We start from the raw sequence: 18,216 nt of genomic DNA on the forward strand, positions 1-18,216 counted from the left end.
TTGTTTCTCTTTTCCCTGACTCTGAGATGGCAAAACTGCAAAGAGGTGAATCTAGCCCCTCGAGCTATGCAGAGAAGCAGACTGTCACACTAGCCTGCTGCCCTATGCTGCTGCCATCTCAGTCTGAATCCCTTGTGATAAACTGACCTAGAAGCTAGAAGAGGTAGAGAAAATTTCTTCTAGACCCAAGTGGGTTTTTGCTGCTTTTTTTTTTTTTTTTTTTTTTTTTTCCCCCCCCCGCAATATGAGGAGTGCAGGTACATTCCCTTCCTCTGCATCAGCCTTTCACATACCTGGAGAGCCTCAGCCTGCCATCCATAATTTTTTAAAAGGTATTTTCATCTCACGGTAACAACTGCATTCACCATGTTCTAAAGGAGATATCTGTGCTTGATCTACTTTTTTTGACGGCTTTGTTTCACTACTAGTAGCATCTGAAGGACCAGCACAGAAGCACACAGAAGCTTTTCTGTCTTTTCACATAGACTTAAATGCTTGGGAGGGCATGGCAAAGTGTGGAAGAATTCATCCTTCTTGGCTTCCCTGGCAATTGGCATTCCAAGGTCTCCCTTGTGGTGGTATTTGCACTGATGTACTCCCTGACAGTAGCAGGCAATGCATCCATCATAGCCCTTGTGTGGACCAAAAGGAACCTCCATACTCCAATGTACTTTTTCCTCTGTCATCTTTCTGGAGATCTGGTACACTATAGGCATTGTTCCCAAAGCCATAGGAGTCATGCTAGGGAAGAGTCAGACCATTTCCTTCAATGTGTGCATCCTCCAGCTGTTCTTTCTCCTCTCCCTAGGCTCCACTGAGTGTTTTCTTTTTTATCTGTCATGGCCTATGACCGCTACTTGGCCATATGCTACCCCCTGAGATACAGCTCTCTCATGAACAGTGTCCTCTGCTCGGCTGTCGCTCAGCTCCTGGCTGGGAGGCTTTTTGGCCTTCTCGCTGCTGACCTTTCTGACATCCAGGCTTGTTGCCGGGAGTTGCGGGAGACAGACACACGGTACTCATAGAGTTAAGGTGAATGCTCCCAAGCAAGCAAGCAAGCCAAGCCAAGCCACTTTATTAATAATTACAGCTCCTTATATAGTATACCTTATCAGGTGCACGCGGATAAACAATATTTATGATTGGTTACATGCTGAGTTTGCTCCACCTGCTTTCCATGGACTGGGTAGACACTCTCAAGTCAGCTCCTTCAACACCCTTGGATGCATCAGATGAAGAATCCTCCCTTGTCTGCAGGGAGGGCATAGATTATACCCTGCATTTTGGCTGGTCTCTCAGAAGAGATACCCTGGGGAGAAATCAGCTCAGAGGATTTTGCCTTCAACCACTGAAGCATGGATATCTCTGCCCAAGTTGATATGTCTGACTTATCCACCTCAGCTGCTCTCTAGGCTCCTGCCTTAGTCCTCAGAGACAACCTGCCCTTCTAGAGGGCTTTTAGGCATGTATATAAGATGGGATGAGCCGTGTCTCCTTCATGCCTTTTCTCTGTCCATTGAGAAAGAAGAAGGGTAAGATGAGGAGGTGAGGTAAAGAGTATTTAATTGTAAGTCTCTCATCTTGTTTCTCTTTTCCCTGACTCTGAGATGGCAAAACTGCAAAGAGGTGAATCTAGCCCCTCGAGCTATGCAGAGAAGCAGACTGTCACACTAGCCTGCTGCCCTATGCTGCTGCCATCTCAGTCTGAATCCCTTGTGATAAACTGACCTAGAAGCTAGAAGAGGTAGAGAAAATTTCTTCTAGACCCAAGTGGGTTTTTGCTGCTTTTTTTTTTTTTTTTTTTTTTTTTTCCCCCCCCCGCAATATGAGGAGTGCAGGTACATTCCCTTCCTCTGCATCAGCCTTTCACATACCTGGAGAGCCTCAGCCTGCCATCCATAATTTTTTAAAAGGTATTTTCATCTCACGGTAACAACTGCATTCACCATGTTCTAAAGGAGATATCTGTGCTTGATCTACTTTTTTTGACGGCTTTGTTTCACTACTAGTAGCATCTGAAGGACCAGCACAGAAGCACACAGAAGCTTTTCTGTCTTTTCACATAGACTTAAATGCTTGGGAGGGCATGGCAAAGTGTGGAAGAATTCATCCTTCTTGGCTTCCCTGGCAATTGGCATTCCAAGGTCTCCCTTGTGGTGGTATTTGCACTGATGTACTCCCTGACAGTAGCAGGCAATGCATCCATCATAGCCCTTGTGTGGACCAAAAGGAACCTCCATACTCCAATGTACTTTTTCCTCTGTCATCTTTCTGGAGATCTGGTACACTATAGGCATTGTTCCCAAAGCCATAGGAGTCATGCTAGGGAAGAGTCAGACCATTTCCTTCAATGTGTGCATCCTCCAGCTGTTCTTTCTCCTCTCCCTAGGCTCCACTGAGTGTTTTCTTTTTTATCTGTCATGGCCTATGACCGCTACTTGGCCATATGCTACCCCCTGAGATACAGCTCTCTCATGAACAGTGTCCTCTGCTCGGCTGTCGCTCAGCTCCTGGCTGGGAGGCTTTTTGGCCTTCTCGCTGCTGACCTTTCTGACATCCAGGCTTGTTGCCGGGAGTTGCGGGAGACAGACACACGGTACTCATAGAGTTAAGGTGAATGCTCCCAAGCAAGCAAGCAAGCCAAGCCAAGCCACTTTATTAATAATTACAGCTCCTTATATAGTATACCTTATCAGGTGCACGCGGATAAACAATATTTATGATTGGTTACATGCTGAGTTGCACGAGGCATATAAAATTGTTGATTGGTGATGAGCCTGTGTCCACGCGCGGTGTCGTAAGCTTAGCTTTGCTATTGAAGTGGTGCAGGTGTTGCTGAAGCGGTGCCAAGGAGTTATATAAGTGGTGCCAAGGAGTTTATACTTCTCTGATATTGTTCCCGATCTGTCTCTGGTTGACATTGAACATTAGCCAACTATCTCTTAGCTGTTTTCTTTAATGTCTTTAAATAGACACTAGCCAATTATCTCTGGGTTGTTTGCCTTAGTGTTTTCAGTTAGCTCAAAGCCCAGGTTATAGGCTTCTAGTAATTTTCCATATCCACTGTCCCTTAAACCCCTCTACACAGGCTGACCTTCTGTGGGCTAAATGTCATCAATCATTTCCTCTGTGATATAGATTCCTGCCTTGCCCTCTCCTGCAGTGACATATGGCCCATGGAGCTGGCAACCTTCCTTGTCTCCATAATTGTTGTGGTGGCCTTCTGTGTGGTCACCCTGGTCTCCTATATATACATCCTCTCTTCTATCCTGAGAATTCAGTCAGCCCATGGCCAAAAAAAAGCCTCTGCTCATCTCAGTGTCGTCACAATCTGGTATGGCTCCACCATGTTCCTGTATGTCAAGCCATCAGCCCCAAATTCCCTGGATCTGAACAAGCTTGTGAATACCTTTACCACAGTTGTAACTCCTTTGTTGAACCCCTTCATCTACACACTCAGGAACAAAGAAGTGAAGCAAGCTCTGAGGCAGGCTTTCCAGAAAAAATGAAGTGGCTTTTCAAAGGGCCTCAGTGGGAGCAAAGATTAATCTCCTCTCTCCCAAGCTTTCTCATCTGCAAAAGTTCCTCATCAAAGTGTAATGAGTTTGGGCATCACAGGTACTGAGAAGCCACAACTTCCCCAGTGAGTTCATCTCACTCACAGCCACCTAGGGCTGATCTGAGTCTTGATTCTGATGCTCTCACCTCCTTTTTTTCACTCCTGGGTAATTCAGAATGCCTGACAGTGCTCTAAAGACCTTGGGAAGGGTCACAAACCACATCCAAAAACAGTTCTCCAACAGACCACTGGAGATGTGGTCCTCCCACAGGTTCAGATTCCCGTTTGCTAAGTGCTTCACTTTCAGTCTTTAGAGCATTGTCAGGATAGGTGGACACAGGAGAACCATCTCCAGAAGCACCATTTCTTCGAGAAGGGACCAGTAGGTGTTTAGTTCAGACTTGACCATCTCACTTGGAGAGCTCTACATTCAGGTGAAATCAGTCCCATACGGTTCATAAAGGTCTGCCATGTTGGGGCCTCCTTATTAAGAGGTGGTCACATGGACCAGTGGGGCATTTGAAAACCTGATTTGTCTTGTTTATGATGTAGCCTCAACTGAGTCTGCCTCAAGTCAGGTTTCCTGGTCACTTAATCATCAAAGACCCTGCATCTAGAGGCAGCTGCAAAGTCACACTGACGGGTGCTTCACAGCAGCACAGGCTGGGGAGGCAGAGGCCCAGCTTCACCACAGCCCCAGGTGTCACTGCTGAGCAGGCTGATCTCAGAGCTACATGCAAGCAGTGGCAGGAAGGGAACTGCTCCTCAGAGCACCCAACACCTTTCTGTACAGTGCGGCAAGCTGTGGGTACCAGGGTGGGCTCAGTGCACAGAAATAGGCAGCGCTGTCCTGGAGCTCAGCATCCTGCACATGTAGAAGCACCTGGGAGTCTTCTGCAGACAGCACAGAGGAGAACCTCCCTGAATCCATCTGAGGTTTCCATTTGTCCACCCGCAGCAGCATCTGAGGGGACTGGGTCTGCCTCTGCTGGTACCAGAAGATGTAAGGATTGGAATAGCTGGTGGAGAAATTGCAGTGCAATGTTGTGTTGTGTCCCACCTGGATGGTCATTTCTGCTGGGAACTGGAGCACAGAGTCCTTTTGGGCATGACCTGTAAAGATAGATAGGGCTTTCAGCTAGGCTTGCCAGTGTACCTGTCAATCTGTCTCTTCATCAGCTTGCTCCCTGTTCCAGCTTCCCATATCACTTTTTCTAGCCTCTGAAAGGCTGAGCTCTTTGTACCTACACACTTCTTGCTGCACGTTCTTGCCATTCCTCACCCCCCACATCACCTTGCTTTTCAGCCATGCTCACTGGTCTTTCAGTGCACTGATTCTCTCCACATCTGCCTCTGAGCTCTTTTAATAGCTGGTATCTCCTTTAGCAGCACTAGACTTGAGCTGCTCCTCTCCCACCTCTGACCATACCTTCTTGCTTGAAAAGTTAATCCATATGGCACATGGTATCCTCTGCCCTTGCCCTGCTCTTGTGTGACATTTCTGCTCTTCTTTCTTCGAGATAGCCTTCTCTGTTGTCCCTACAGAGACTGGAAGCATTGTATCTAGTACATCTAGGAGAGAAGCTCTGACATGCCATGTCACTCATTCCTTAGCATCTTCCCCTCTTTCAGGATTCACATGTACTAGCAGCACATTCAGCGTGCTCAGTACCTGCACATTTAAGGTGAGGTCTTATTCCTCCTCTGATGCCCAATACTCCTAACATCTCCCAGATTATTTGCTGTACTCCTCTGCAGCCCCTGCCGTCCCTACAGAAACACTCCTGCATCCCCCATGGAGTCTCCTCCCTTCCACCACCAACGGCACACACTCTTGCCTCATTCTTCCCAGCCTGTAAATCACATCTCACCAAAGTCTGTGAGTGCCACCAGGGCTGCCAGGAAAATCAGGACCATGTCTCTCTCCTTTCAAGTGATGCCGAGGGACCTGCTAGCATGAGGAATCTGATGCTTGCAACTTCATTTCTTCTTCTGCTTCTGCCAGATAAAAAAGGCCTCAGACCACAGCCCAGAGGGTGGAGCAAAATCCTCTCCCTGCTGCTCTAGGCAGGCTTCTTGGGGTCCATCCCCCAACCTCTACCACAAGCAAGCTCTCTAGGGAGATAACAGAGTCATGGTTTAAGTACTGTCCATGAGAGGGACAAGCATCCATCATGAACTTCTCCTGAGACCAACCACCTAGCCAGCTGCACAGGCCTGCACCCAGCTCTTCAGCAGATGGAGAAAGTACCCCTGCACTCACCCTTGTCCACCCTGTCCCTGGAACTCTCTGGATGGAGAGAGGACCAGGCATACACTGAAGTGCCTGGACCCAGGTGTCACCCACTCTGTTCCTTATCCTCTCGCCATAGAGGAGGCACCTGAAGAGAAACATCTCTGCAAAGAGCAGCTGCTGCAGAAATAAGCTGCACAAGGACAGACAGACACTCCCACACTCTGGCAGGAGGAGGACATGGCAGCACAGCTTTCTGTTGTACAGGCAGTCCCCCTATGTCCCTGCACCTACCCACAACCTGCTTGTCCCACACCGCACCCTAGAACCCTAGAACCCACAACCCAGGCAAGCAAAAAGGCTACTTCATTGTAATATCTTCTGCTGCCTGGAGCAGGACCCCTCTACCACTTCTCACTCAGGGCTCACACAGTTGGCAGGGACTGCAGGAAGCAGGTTATTAGCATAGCAGCTCCCATTAACAACCCTATACCCACAGGGCCTTCAGGGTCCTGGTGTTCAGTTGAGGACATGACAGGGGGACACTGGGCTGCCCTCTGCTCTCCAGTAACTATAAACCTGCCAGGACTTCCCTTGCAAAACAGCAAGAGCTGTCACAGCAGTCGCCAGCTGGGGCAGGGAATCCTGTACAACAAGCTCTGTATCCCAAACACCGTAAACTGTGGGATACAGTTGAAGGTGCCTGAGTATCTCCTCATGCTGGTGCCAAGGTAACCTTGCCAACTCCTGCCTTACCAACCTAGTGGCTTTCTACAATGGAGTGACTGCATCCATGGACAAGGGAAGACCCATGTATGTCATCTATCTGGACTTCTGCAAGGCCTTTGACACAGTCCCCCACAACATCCTTCTCTCTCAGTTGGAGAGGTATGGGTTTGATGGATGGAGCAGCCCTATAGAAAAAGACCTGGGGGTACTAGTGGATGACAAGCTGGACATGAGCCGCCAAGGTGCAGTTGCAGCCCAGAAGGCCAACTGCATCCTGGGCTGCATCGAAAGAAGTGTGACCAGCAGATTGAGAGAGGTCATTCTGCCCCTCTACTCTGCACTGTTGAGACCTCACCTGAAGTATTGTGTCTAGCTCTGGAGCCCCCAACACAGGAAGGATGTGGAGCATGTCCAGATAAATGCCATGAAAATTACCTGAGGGATGGAGCACCTCTCTTATGAAGACAGGCTGAGGGGGTTGGGGCTGAAGAAGAGTAGACTCCACGGGGAGTTCCAACAGATGCTCATTGCCCTCTACTTCTGTTGCAGAAGACTTACACAGTCTTTTCCGTCTTCTCTTTTGTCCTTGAACAGGTATTTCATGGACCTGATTGGAAAATTTTGGCTAACAGAGATCAGTGTACCACATGTTCCTTGTGGTTTGGTGTCACCCTGAAACACATAGGAGTTCCCACTTATTGCGGTGTCCATGAAAACACTGGATTATTAGTCCTACTAATTCCTGAAAACCTCAGTTGGGCTTTGCACCATGGTCACAGCTCTTTACACCTGGAGGTTAAGCTAAATATCCACCCACCTTCTCATCCTTTGACTGAACCATTCATCTTCAATTTGGTAAAAAATTAAGTACAAGACAGGTCTTGCTAAACTGTGTAGACACATCCCATGCCCTTTCCTTGCTCACAGTGCCCATTTCTGATGAGTGCCTCATCAGAAATAAATGAGTTTGGCCCTCAGCTACACTAGATCCTCTACTCAAAGGAAGCTACACAGAGAGGAAACTAAGAGCTCCCTAGCAATGATCTCACCTCGGGAAGGATCTCACTAAATGGGACGGATGCCTTGGTTGCACTGTCTCAAAGTTGGACTTAAGCCCAGGCAGACAAGCATTCAGGAAGGGACATTGGCTCACAAATTTTGCACAACATAGACAGCCTGTGTTGGAAAGAGGGTCTGTTATGGACATCCTTGTGGGACAGCAGTAGCTTTGGGGATTGTGAACATGAATCCAATGTCCCTTCTCACAAAGATGCAGTTGCTGGGATCTTAGATTAAGATTCCAGTGTGGGACGTGAAGGTTCTTGTTGCCTCAAACTCAAAGCAGCCGTTGGCTCTTTAGCTTTGCTGTGCAAGTCACAGGGTCTGTCCTTCCCCTCACAGCACAGCAATATCAGCCTTTGTGGTCCTTTCATTCAGTACCTGCGTGATCCAAGGTCTCAGCCCCTGCCTGACACAGCGGCGGGTCGATGAGCTACACAAGTGCATTTGGCATTGACACGGACATGAGAGAGGGCCGTGTCCCACCCCAGACACCCTTGACACTGCATGGGAAGCAGGTCCACTCAGGGCTGGCCAACGCATGGTAAGCAGAATTTCTCAGCCTTTCTCATCACCCATGAAGCAATACTAATCCTTTTGATCTCTCTAACATGAGTGGAAGCAGCTGTGTCCTAGGGAGGGACGGATTGCCAGCCATGCTGAGGCACTGCCAATAGGGTCACATGGAATTAAACTAAGGATCCAAATGGAAACAAATCCATCCATTTTGCGGTGTGGAATCATCATCAGCAGAATGTGAGCTTTGTGGGGGAGAAAAAGGAGGGCTCAGCAGACAGAACCTGCATCCCAGTGCCTCTTCCCTGGACAGATGTCTAGCAGGCTGGTGCCATCACCACTCAGCTGCACTCAGGATTCTTCTGACCCTGAGAACCTGCTGCTCTGTGTTGCTCATGGAGAAAGTAGTGGAGAGTGTCCCTGCCATGAGCAGCACATTCCTGCATGCTCAGGGACAGACAGTGGGACACACACACAGGTTCATGCACACCAACATGGAATGCTGCACAAATCTGTATCCATACAACCCTGGCTGCTTACACATACATACATGACAAGAAGAGACATAGGAACACCATGAGACATGGACTCTGCTTAGGACTCCTGCAGACTGGGGCCAGCACTTCAAAGAACCCCACCAGAGTGATCCAGATTTATGTCAGTTCTCTGCTCTGGACCCATTCAGGTCCAGTGCTGAGTCTTCTGCCTGCACTGCTACTTTCCTGCCCTCAAAATCCTGGGGCCTTTCATCCTGGTGCTCAGAAGAAGCCTTCAATGGAGAATTGGCATGGAACAAACCTAGAGATGAAAAGGCAGCAGTGTTGGAAACTGAAGCACAGCCTATATCATTAATTGTGATGCTTTCCATTAAGATGAGCTTGTCAGGAAATTGTTACCTCGGCCAAGGGTGCCTCTGGTCTTACAGCAATGAAAGGCAGGTATAAAAGGCAGCTCAAGTCCCTGCTTCTTCATCACCTTTTCTTGCCTCCTTCTCCTTGGGAACCAGGTGAGTGTGAAGCACCTTTTCCTCCTTTTCCAAAGGAAGATCTCTCTTTGATGGACCTCTCAGCTCATATTGCCTCTGTCCTGTACTGGATTTTGGATCTCCTCCTCATGATGGAAAGAAGCAGGAAGAAGGTCTCCTTAAAGAGAAGCTGGGAAGTGGTTGAAGTGGGCTTTGTGTTTTGACTTCAGAGAGAGCTTCTTTAGCCCACGTTGCTCTTTGTGCAATGAAGATGGTGTGGTTTCTGGCTGAGACTCCAGCTCCTCACTCACTTGTGTTTTTGGTTCATTCAGAGTAACCACGCTGCTTCCCACCCACTCTTGTGCTCTGATTTTTCTTTCCCTCTCTCCCAGGTGCACCTCCAGCCCAGAGGCATGTCCTGCTACAACCAGTGCCTGCCATGCCGGCCCTGCGGCCCCACCCCGCTGGCCAACAGCTGCAACGAGCCCTGTGTCAGGCAGTGCCAGAGCTCCACTGTCGCCATCGAGCCTCCTGCTGTGGTGGTGACCCTGCCCGGCCCCATCCTCAGCTCCTTCCCACAGAACACCGTGGTGGGCTCCTCCACCTCTGCTGCTGTTGGCAGCATCCTCAGCTGTGATGGAGTGCCCATCAACTCCGGGTGCTGTGACCTCTCTGGCATTTCCAGCCGCTACTGTGGCAGAAGGTTCCTCCGCTGATGCAGACGCTGGGAAAGCCCCAAGAAGACACACTGAGGAACTCGAAACATGCAGTTGGGCAGGAGATCAAGAATTTGTATGTGTTCTCTATACAGCTGAATAACTTTCCTTTTCCTTCCCTCCCCTTTTATTTGTTTTCTCTGGTTCTCACCAAGTCTATCTATGGGACCATTTGTCTCCACCCCCTCTAAGGGGTAGGCAGACACACATCATGCAGGAACTTCTCCACAGTCATGGACTGCAGAGTCCTGGCTTCTCCCAGGACTCCCTGTGCTGCTGTCCTATAGTTGCAGTGACTTTGCTTCCTTCTTCATTCTCATCAAAGTTCTGCTGCCATCAAGCTTGGCCTCCACGTGTTGCTTATTTCTGAGGACATGAAGGCAAAAGGTGGCCCTTCTCTGTTCACAGAGTAATGGGAGTTTGGACACTGTAGTCTTGGCCCAACGGCTAGTGATGAATGGAGTTCAATCCAGTTGCTTCCAGACAAAAGTGGTGTTCCTAAGGGTTCTCTACTGGGAACAGTTCTGTTTCATGGCTTTATCAGGGATTGAGTGTGCTCTCAGTAAACGTACAGATGAACCCACATGGGGACTGAGTGCTAATCTTCCTGAGTGTAAGAAGGCTCCGTAGATGGACCTGGATTGGCTGGATCAATGGGCCAGCTCTTATGAGAAGCTTCTAAGAGAACTGGGTTGTTTATTCTGGAGAAAAGGAGAGTGAGGGCTGACCTTCTTTTTGTAGTGAGGGTTTTTTGGTTTCTTCTCCCAAAGAGCAGGTGATAGGACAAGAAGGATTGGCCTCAAGTTGTGCAAGGCAAGGTTTAAACTGGATTTTGGGAAAAATTTCTTTACTGAAAAGACTGTCAGGCAATGGAACAGGCTGCATAGGGCAGTGGTGAAGTCACCATCCCTTGAGAGATTTCAAAGACATGTAGACATGGTGCTTGTATCCAGTCATTTTGCTCCTGCAGTGGATACTGAGCTGGAACAAGTCACCCATGAGAATCACAGAATTGTCAGAGCTGGAAGGGACCTCTAGAGATCATCTAGTCCAACACCTCTGCTAAAGCAGAATGGCTTAGAGCACATTACACAGGACTACATCCAGGCAGGTCTTGAGTATCTCCGGAGAAGGGGACTCCACTACTTCCTTTGGCAGCCTGTTCTGGGCTTTTGTCACCCTCACAGTAAAGAAGTTCCTTCTCATACTTAAGTGGAACTTCCTATAATCCAGCTTGTGCCCATAGCCCCTTGTTCTGTCACTGGGAACTATTGAAATGAGTCTGGCTCCATCTTCCTTGCACCCACCCTTTACATACTTGTAGGCCTTAATAAGGTCTCCCTCTAGCCTTCTCTTCTCCAGGCTAAAGAGTCCCAGCTCTCTCAGCCTTTCCTCATAGGAGAGATGCTCCAGCCCCCTAGTCATCTTTCTTGCCTTCTGCTGCACTCTCTCTAGTAGTTCCCTGTCTCTCCTAAACTGGGGAGCCCAGAACTGGATGCAGTATTCCAGATGTGTCCTTACGAGGGCATTTGCTGCCTACGAGGACTTCCAGATCTTTCCCCTCAGAACGGCTTTCCAGCGTGTCCACTCCTAACCTATATTGGTGCATAGGGTTCTTCCTCCACAGCTGCAGGACCTTACACTTGCCCTTTATGAACCTCATGAGCTTCTTCTCTGCCCAGCTCTCCAGCCTGTCTAGGTCACACGGGATGACAGCACAGGCCTCTGGAGTGTCAGCCATCCCTCCCAGTTTGGTATCATCAGCAAATTCACAGAGGATATACTTTATCCCCACATCCAGGTCATTAATGAATATGTTGAACAAGACCTGACCGAGTATTGATCTTTGGGGTACACCACTGGTTACTGGCCTCCAACTTGACCCTGCTCCATTGATCACAACTCTCCGATTTCTGTCACACAGCCAGCTCTCAGTCCACTTCCTCACTGTCCACTCATCTAGCCCACACTTCCTAAGTTTCCTCATGATAATGTTACAGGAGACAGTGTCAAAAGCCTTGCTGAAGTCAAGGTAGATTACATCTGCTGCTCTCTCCTCATCCAGACAAACAGTTATGACATCAAAGAAGGCTAACAGATTGGTCAAGCATGATTTACCCTTGGCAAATCCATGTTGACCACTCCCAATAACTTCCTGTTCCTCAACGTTTAGAGATGACATCCAGAACAAGTCACTCCATCACCTTCCCAGAGACAGAGGTGAGACTAACCAGCCTGTAGTGCCCTAGCTCTTTCTTCTTGCCCTTTTTGAAGACTGGAGTGATATTGGCCTTCTTCCAGTCCTCAGGCACCTCTCCTGTTCTCCATGACCTTTCAAAGAGAATGGAGAGTGGCCTAGCAATAACATCTGCCAGCTCTCTCAGCACTTGCGGGTACATCCCATCAGGGCCCATGAACTTACGGATGTCCCGTTTGGCCAGGTGGTCTCTAACCCGGTCCTCCTCTACTGCGGGAAAGCCTTCTTCTCTCCAGACCTTATCTCTTACCTCCAGGGTCTGGATTAATGAGAGACAGCTTTAGCAGTGAAGACTGAAGCAAAGAAGGCATCAGTAACTCAGCCTTCTCTGTGTCTTCCACCACTAAGGAACCCACCTCATTCATCAGCAGGCCTACATTTTCCCCAGTCTTCTTTTTTCTATTGATATACTGAAAAAACCCTGTTCTTGTTATCTTTAAACACAGTGGGCAAGTTGAGTTCTGCTTGAGCTTTGTCCCTTCTAATTTTCCCCCTGCATAGCTTCACTACATCTTGGTATTCCTCATAAGTTACCAGTGCCCTTTTCCAAAGGCCATGATCTCACCTTTTGTTCCTGAGGTCCAGCTAAAGCTCTGTATTTTTCCAGACTGGTCTTCTTCCCCATTTGCTCATCTTTTTGGACCTGGGGATGGCCTGCTCCTGTGCCTTGAAGAGTTCCTCCTTGAAGTATTGACCAGCCTTCCTGGGCTCCTTTGCCCTTCAGGACTGTCTCCCAAGGGACACTCTCAATCATGCTCTGAAATAGGCCAAGGTTTGCCCTTCAGAAGTCCAAAGTGGCAGTTCTTCTGACTCTCCTCTTGCTTCTTCAAGAATTTAAAACTCTATCATTTTGTGATAATTTTTTCCAATACAACCTCCAAGCCTTACATCCCCCACAAGACCTTCTCTGTTAACAAATAGCATGTTCAGCAGACTGGACACAGTTCTTCATATGTAGCCTCACCAGGGCAGAGGGGGAGAATGACCTCTCAACCTACTGGCCACACTCTTTCTTATGTAACCCAGGATTCTATTGGCCTTCTTGGCAACAAAGGCACATTGCTGGCTCATGGATCATTTGCTGCCTACGAGGACTTCCAGATCTTTCCCCTCAGAACGGCTTTCCAGCGTGTCCACTCCTAACCTATATTGGTGCATAGGGTTCTTCCTCCACAGCTGCAGGACCTTACACTTGCCCTTTATGAACCTCATGAGGTTCTTCTCTGCCCAGCTCTCCAGCCTGTCTAGGTCACACTGGATGACAGCACAGGCCTCTGGAGTGTCAGCCATCCCTCCCAGTTTGGTATCATCAGCAAATTCACAGAGGATATACTTTATCCCCACATCCAGGTCATTAATGAATATGTTGAACAAGACCTGACCGAGTATTGATCTTTGGGGTACACCACTGGTTACTGGCCTCCAACTTGACCCTGCTCCATTGATCACAACTCTCCGAGTTCTGTCACACAGCCAGCTCTCAGTCCACTTCCTCACTGTCCACTCATCTAGCCCACACTTCCTAAGTTTCCTCATGATAATGTTACAGGAGACAGTGTCAAAAGCCTTGCTGAAGTCAAGGTAGATTACATCTGCTGCTCTCTCCTCATCCAGACAAACAGTTATGACATCAAAGAAGGCTAACAGATTGGTCAAGCATGATTTACCCTTGGCAAATCCATGTTGACCACTCCCAATAACTTCCTGTTCCTCAACGTTTAGAGATGACATCCAGAACAAGTCACTCCATCACCTTCCCAGAGACAGAGGTGAGACTAACCAGCCTGTAGTGCCCTAGCTCTTTCTTCTTGCCCTTTTTGAAGACTGGAGTGATATTGGCCTTCTTCCAGTCCTCAGGCACCTCTCCTGTTCTCCATGACCTTTCAAAGAGAATGGAGAGTGGCCTAGCAATAACATCTGCCAGCTCTCTCAGCACTTGCGGGTACATCCCATCAGGGCCCATGAACTTACGGATGTCCCGTTTGGCCAGGTGGTCTCTAACCCGGTCCTCCTCTACTGCGGGAAAGCCTTCTTCTCTCCAGACCTTATCTCTTACCTCCAGGGTCTGGATTAATGAGAGACAGCTTTAGCAGTGAAGACTGAAGCAAAGAAGGCATCAGTAACTCAGCCTTCTCTGTGTCTTCCACCACTAAGGAACCCACCTCATTCATCAGCAGGCCTACATTTTCCCCAGTCTTCTTTTTTCTATTGATATACTGAAAAAACCCTGTTCTTGTTATCTTTAAACACAGTGGGCAAGTTGAGTTCTGCTTGAGCTTTGTCCCTTCTAATTTTCCCCCTGCATAGCTTCACTACATCTTGGTATTCCTCATAAGTTACCAGTGCCCTTTTCCAAAGGCCATGATCTCACCTTTTGTTCCTGAGGTCCAGCTAAAGCTCTGTATTTTTCCAGACTGGTCTTCTTCCCCATTTGCTCATCTTTTTGGACCTGGGGATGGCCTGCTCCTGTGCCTTGAAGAGTTCCTCCTTGAAGTATTGACCAGCCTTCCTGGGCTCCTTTGCCCTTCAGGACTGTCTCCCAAGGGACACTCTCAATCATGCTCTGAAATAGGCCAAGGTTTGCCCTTCAGAAGTCCAAAGTGGCAGTTCTTCTGACTCTCCTCTTGCTTCTTCAAGAATTTAAAACTCTATCATTTTGTGATAATTTTTTCCAATACAACCTCCAAGCCTTACATCCCCCACAAGACCTTCTCTGTTAACTTCAGCAGGGCACTTTCCCTAGTTGGCTCCCTCACCAGCTGTGTTGGGAAGTTTTTTTCCACACATTCCAGGAACCTCTGGGACCGTTCCCTCTCTGCTCTGTTATCTTTCCAGCAGACATCAGGGAAATTGAAGTCCTCCATGAGAACAAGGGCGAGTAATCCTGAGACCTCTGCCAGCTGCTTCTAAAATATTTAATCAGCCTCTATATCTTGGTTGGGGTATCTATAACAAACTCCCACCATGACGTCTGCCTTATTGGCCTTCCCCTTGATTCTTACCCACAAACACTCAACACTGTCATTCACATCGTTAAGTTCTAGGCATCCAAATCTATTCCTAACATAGAGGGCCACCTCACTATCTCTCTTTCCTTGCCTCTCCCTTCTGAAAAGTTGGAAGTCCTCAATCACAACACTTTAGTGGTGCAAGTCTTCCCCTCACATTTCTGTGATAACTATATCACACTTTTCTTGCTGTACAATGGCCTCCAGATCCTTCTGTTTGTTGCCTATGCCCTGCATTGGTATTGATGCACTTCAGCTGAGCTAATTACCCTGACACCTTCTGGGGGGACAAGCCCTAATTCCCACCTGACTGTGCTCAGACAATTCTGTAGTTACCCTCATGTCTTTGCTGCCACATGGATCACCATCTCCTGCCTCCCCTGAGGTAACAGACTGCAAGATGTTGCTAGCACTACTACCCACAAGCACTGGAATGCTGCTCCCAGGCTCCTCTCTAGTAAGCTTGATTTCATCCCCATCCCCCTTCAAACCTAGTTTAAAGCTCTTTCAATGAGCCCTGCCAACTCTTGTCCTCTTCCCCTTCGGGTCAGGCTTTCCTCACCTGTTGCCAGCATGCCTGGTGTCCTGTAGATCAACCCATGATCAAAGAAACCAAAGTCCTGCTGGCTACACCAGTCTGGGAGCCAGCAGTTAATCTGCTGGCTTTTCCTGTTTATCCCCTCATCAATCCCTGCAACTGGTGGGATTGAGGAAAACACTACTTATGCTTCTGGTCCCTTAACCAGCTTTCTGGTTCATCACTGTCTATCTGAAACACCACTTGTGGGGAATGGTCCATCTTTTCTCCCCCCACATAAGACTAAACAAAATGCCTTTCAAGCCAGCAAAAGAAGGGTGGTGTCTTTTTGCTGATTTAGCCAAGGACAGACTGGAACATGATTTACAATCACAATCACTTGCTCTACCAGGTAAGTCTACAACAAGAGAAGAGCATAAGGCTTGTGATAACTGTCAGAAAAATGGACAACAGGTTAAAGATGCCTCTGACAGAGTATGTACCTGGCCAGTGCTAATTGGGTAATTTGACAGTGGTACCTAATTCGAACAGTGATTTCTGATCTATAAAAAGAGGGCACGTTTTGCCGGCACTGCTCTCTCTGCCTGCCCAGGAGACCCTGCTGCAGCACCAGAAGCCCCTGGAACGCCAGCCCCGCTGTCCGGAGAAGCTGAAAGGGAAGTGGGGGCCGCCCCGTGACCGCTGCCCGGAGAAGCCGAGGTAGGGCTGCCCGTACCCGTTCCGTGGGGAGCCAGCCTGCTACCCGAGGGGTCGCTGCTTGCTGGAGCCTGCCCGAGCCTAACACCAGAGTCGGAGCCAAACTGAACTGGAGCCCGCAGCTGCCTGCCCGGTCCGCCTGCGGTTCTGCCCCGGGATTGGAGCCGTGTCGGCCTACCTGCCTGCCTGCTGCCTCTGCTACCGGGAAGCCAGTCCCTCACGGACCTGCTACCTAGCCCTGCCAGCTGGAAAGGAGTCGCATCCCAGGAACCACACGCTACGGAAAGGTGAACACACACACACACACACACACACACACACACACACACACACACTTGAACTTTCCTGCCGGGCTCAACTCCTACCCTTTTACTCCATTGATTCCACACCTGTCCCTCAGAGTGTACATTTAATAAGAGCATAGTACTTTTGAATTATTTCCCTGACATATCTCTAGCCTACCTCTCCTGAACCTTGGTCCCTCAGTTTGTGTTAACCCTTAATAAACTGGTTAATTTGTAAACTAAACATTGGTCTCAGTAACAGTTTGTGGCTGCGGTGAAGGTGGTGTTTCTAGTCTCTGCTCTAAGATTCAGTCCAGAAGCAATCGAGCCTCTGTGCGAGACGAGCGCTGCGTTTACCCATGTTCTGTTTTAAATACCACTCTCCACTGGGAGGGAAGTTGTGGAAGCATCTTTACTGCCAGTAGCCTCTGTGACAGCACTGGCTCATGACATCACTAATCGGTAGTAATCAGATGGCCGAACTAGGGTAGGAAGTTTTCTCTGTATATCCTTAATCCTGGCCCCAGGAAGGCAGCTGACTTCACTATGAAGTGGGTCTGGCTCGCAGGTAGGGCCTTCCACTCCCTTTAAAGTGAGTCACCTATGACAAGGACCTGTCTTTTTTTCTTAACCGAGGTGGTTTTGATGCAAGGCATAATCTGACTTTGTGTTGGTTACACCTCCATGTTTGATGAACCATCATCTTCATCACTATTTGATTCCCCTTGCAGAACATCATATCTATTTTGCAATCTCATCTGGGAAAGTGGAACAGTTACTTGAGGGACACAAATTTGCGCGTGCAGGAACTTGTCGCCATTGCTCCCTGTACTGTAAGTCATCATGCTCAGCCAGGCAGAGAGACAACAGGGAGTGCTCTGCATCATGAGCTGTGACTGTGAGGTTTTCCCCAAATGCCTGTAGAAGACTTCATCTGCCTTCTTACCTTGAGCAGGAAGTGTGTGGCAGAAAGACACCCTCCCCTGACAGTCTGTCCCCAAGGGCAAGCCTGGGGAACATAGCCTAGGGCCCTTCCTGGCCAGCAATCACAGCATTTGGGAGGTGAGACATGACTGTGTGAAGGTTGGAGTGGGGCTGTCTGTAAACCAGGGGGCTCTATTGCGTGTTCCCACAGCCAGCAGAGTAAAGGACAGTGCCTGTCCCTGTGGGGGCAGTTCCTGCAGAAGCTGCTCTTCATGCAGATCCCTGGGTGCACAGGGGAAGCAGCACTGCCAGGGGAGAGCTGAGGGTCCCTTCCCCCAGGCTCAGCCTGGCACACGCACGGCCTCTCCTTCCCGGGGGTTGTTGCACAGCCAAGGAAGCTCCCTGCACCAGGGTGTCTTGCACAGCACAGAGGTACAAGGCACTGTCAGAGACCTCAACATCCTCCAGCTGCAGGAGGCTGTATTTCCCCGTGGTGTTCAGCAAGGTGGTGAAACGGCCGCTGCGCTTGGAGCCAGCCACTGCCTGATATGATACCAGCTGGGGACCTTGTCCTGTCCTCTGCTGGTACCAGAGCAAGCCAGAAAACCGAGAAGTCTGGTAGGTGCATGTGGTCTGGAAGGTGTCTCTCTCCTGTAATGTGATTTCTTGTTGCTGGGTGATGGTTGTCTGGCCCATGGTGCCTGGAAGAAAGTGAAGGTCTGTAGCTCAGCAG

General features: G+C 49.0%; 2 protein-coding genes and 1 gene segment (V, D, J or C); 2 read left to right on the forward strand and 1 right to left on the reverse strand.

The window, feature by feature from the left end:
• Positions 1 to 822: 822 nt before the first annotated feature.
• Positions 823 to 3,509, forward strand: LOC104394595 (olfactory receptor 6F1-like). Its single transcript, XM_010004210.1, has 3 exons — positions 823 to 900; positions 2,483 to 2,561; positions 3,089 to 3,509. The coding sequence occupies exons 1-3, from the start codon at positions 840 to 842 to the stop codon at positions 3,507 to 3,509; spliced, it is 561 nt and encodes a 186-aa protein (XP_010002512.1). The 5' UTR covers positions 823 to 839.
• A 780-nt stretch (positions 3,510 to 4,289) lies between these two features.
• Positions 4,290 to 5,476, reverse strand: LOC104394596. The segment is given in 2 exon segments: positions 4,290 to 4,672; positions 5,431 to 5,476. Coding segments are annotated over 2 exon segments (429 nt in total).
• Positions 5,477 to 9,458: 3,982 nt separating this feature from the next.
• On the forward strand, positions 9,459 to 9,781 carry LOC104394594 (feather keratin Cos2-3-like). The gene has a single exon (XM_010004208.1). It carries the CDS (start codon positions 9,474 to 9,476, stop codon positions 9,774 to 9,776), a length of 303 nt encoding a protein of 100 aa, XP_010002510.1. The 5' UTR covers positions 9,459 to 9,473; the 3' UTR covers positions 9,777 to 9,781.
• The last annotated feature ends 8,435 nt before the right edge of the window (positions 9,782 to 18,216 follow it).

Source organism: Chaetura pelagica, unplaced genomic scaffold (assembly GCF_000747805.2).
Source record: "Chaetura pelagica isolate M959 unplaced genomic scaffold, ChaPel_1.0 scaffold1788, whole genome shotgun sequence".
In the NCBI taxonomy this organism is placed as follows: domain Eukaryota; kingdom Metazoa; phylum Chordata; class Aves; order Apodiformes; family Apodidae; genus Chaetura; species Chaetura pelagica.

Excerpts from the sequence above, each read along its gene's own strand:
- LOC104394595 (XM_010004210.1), top strand. The coding sequence starts at position 840 with ATGGCCTATGACCGCTACTTGGCCATATGCTACCCCCTGAGATACAGC. Across the intron at positions 901-2,482 it reads ATACAGCTCTCTCATGAACA|TGTCCTCTGCTCGGCTGTCG; the intron begins GTGTCCTCTGCT and ends TCTCATGAACAG. Across the intron at positions 2,562-3,088 it reads CTGACCTTTCTGACATCCAG|GCTGACCTTCTGTGGGCTAA; the intron begins GCTTGTTGCCGG and ends CCCTCTACACAG.
- LOC104394594 (XM_010004208.1), top strand. The coding sequence starts at position 9,474 with ATGTCCTGCTACAACCAGTGCCTGCCATGCCGGCCCTGCGGCCCCACC.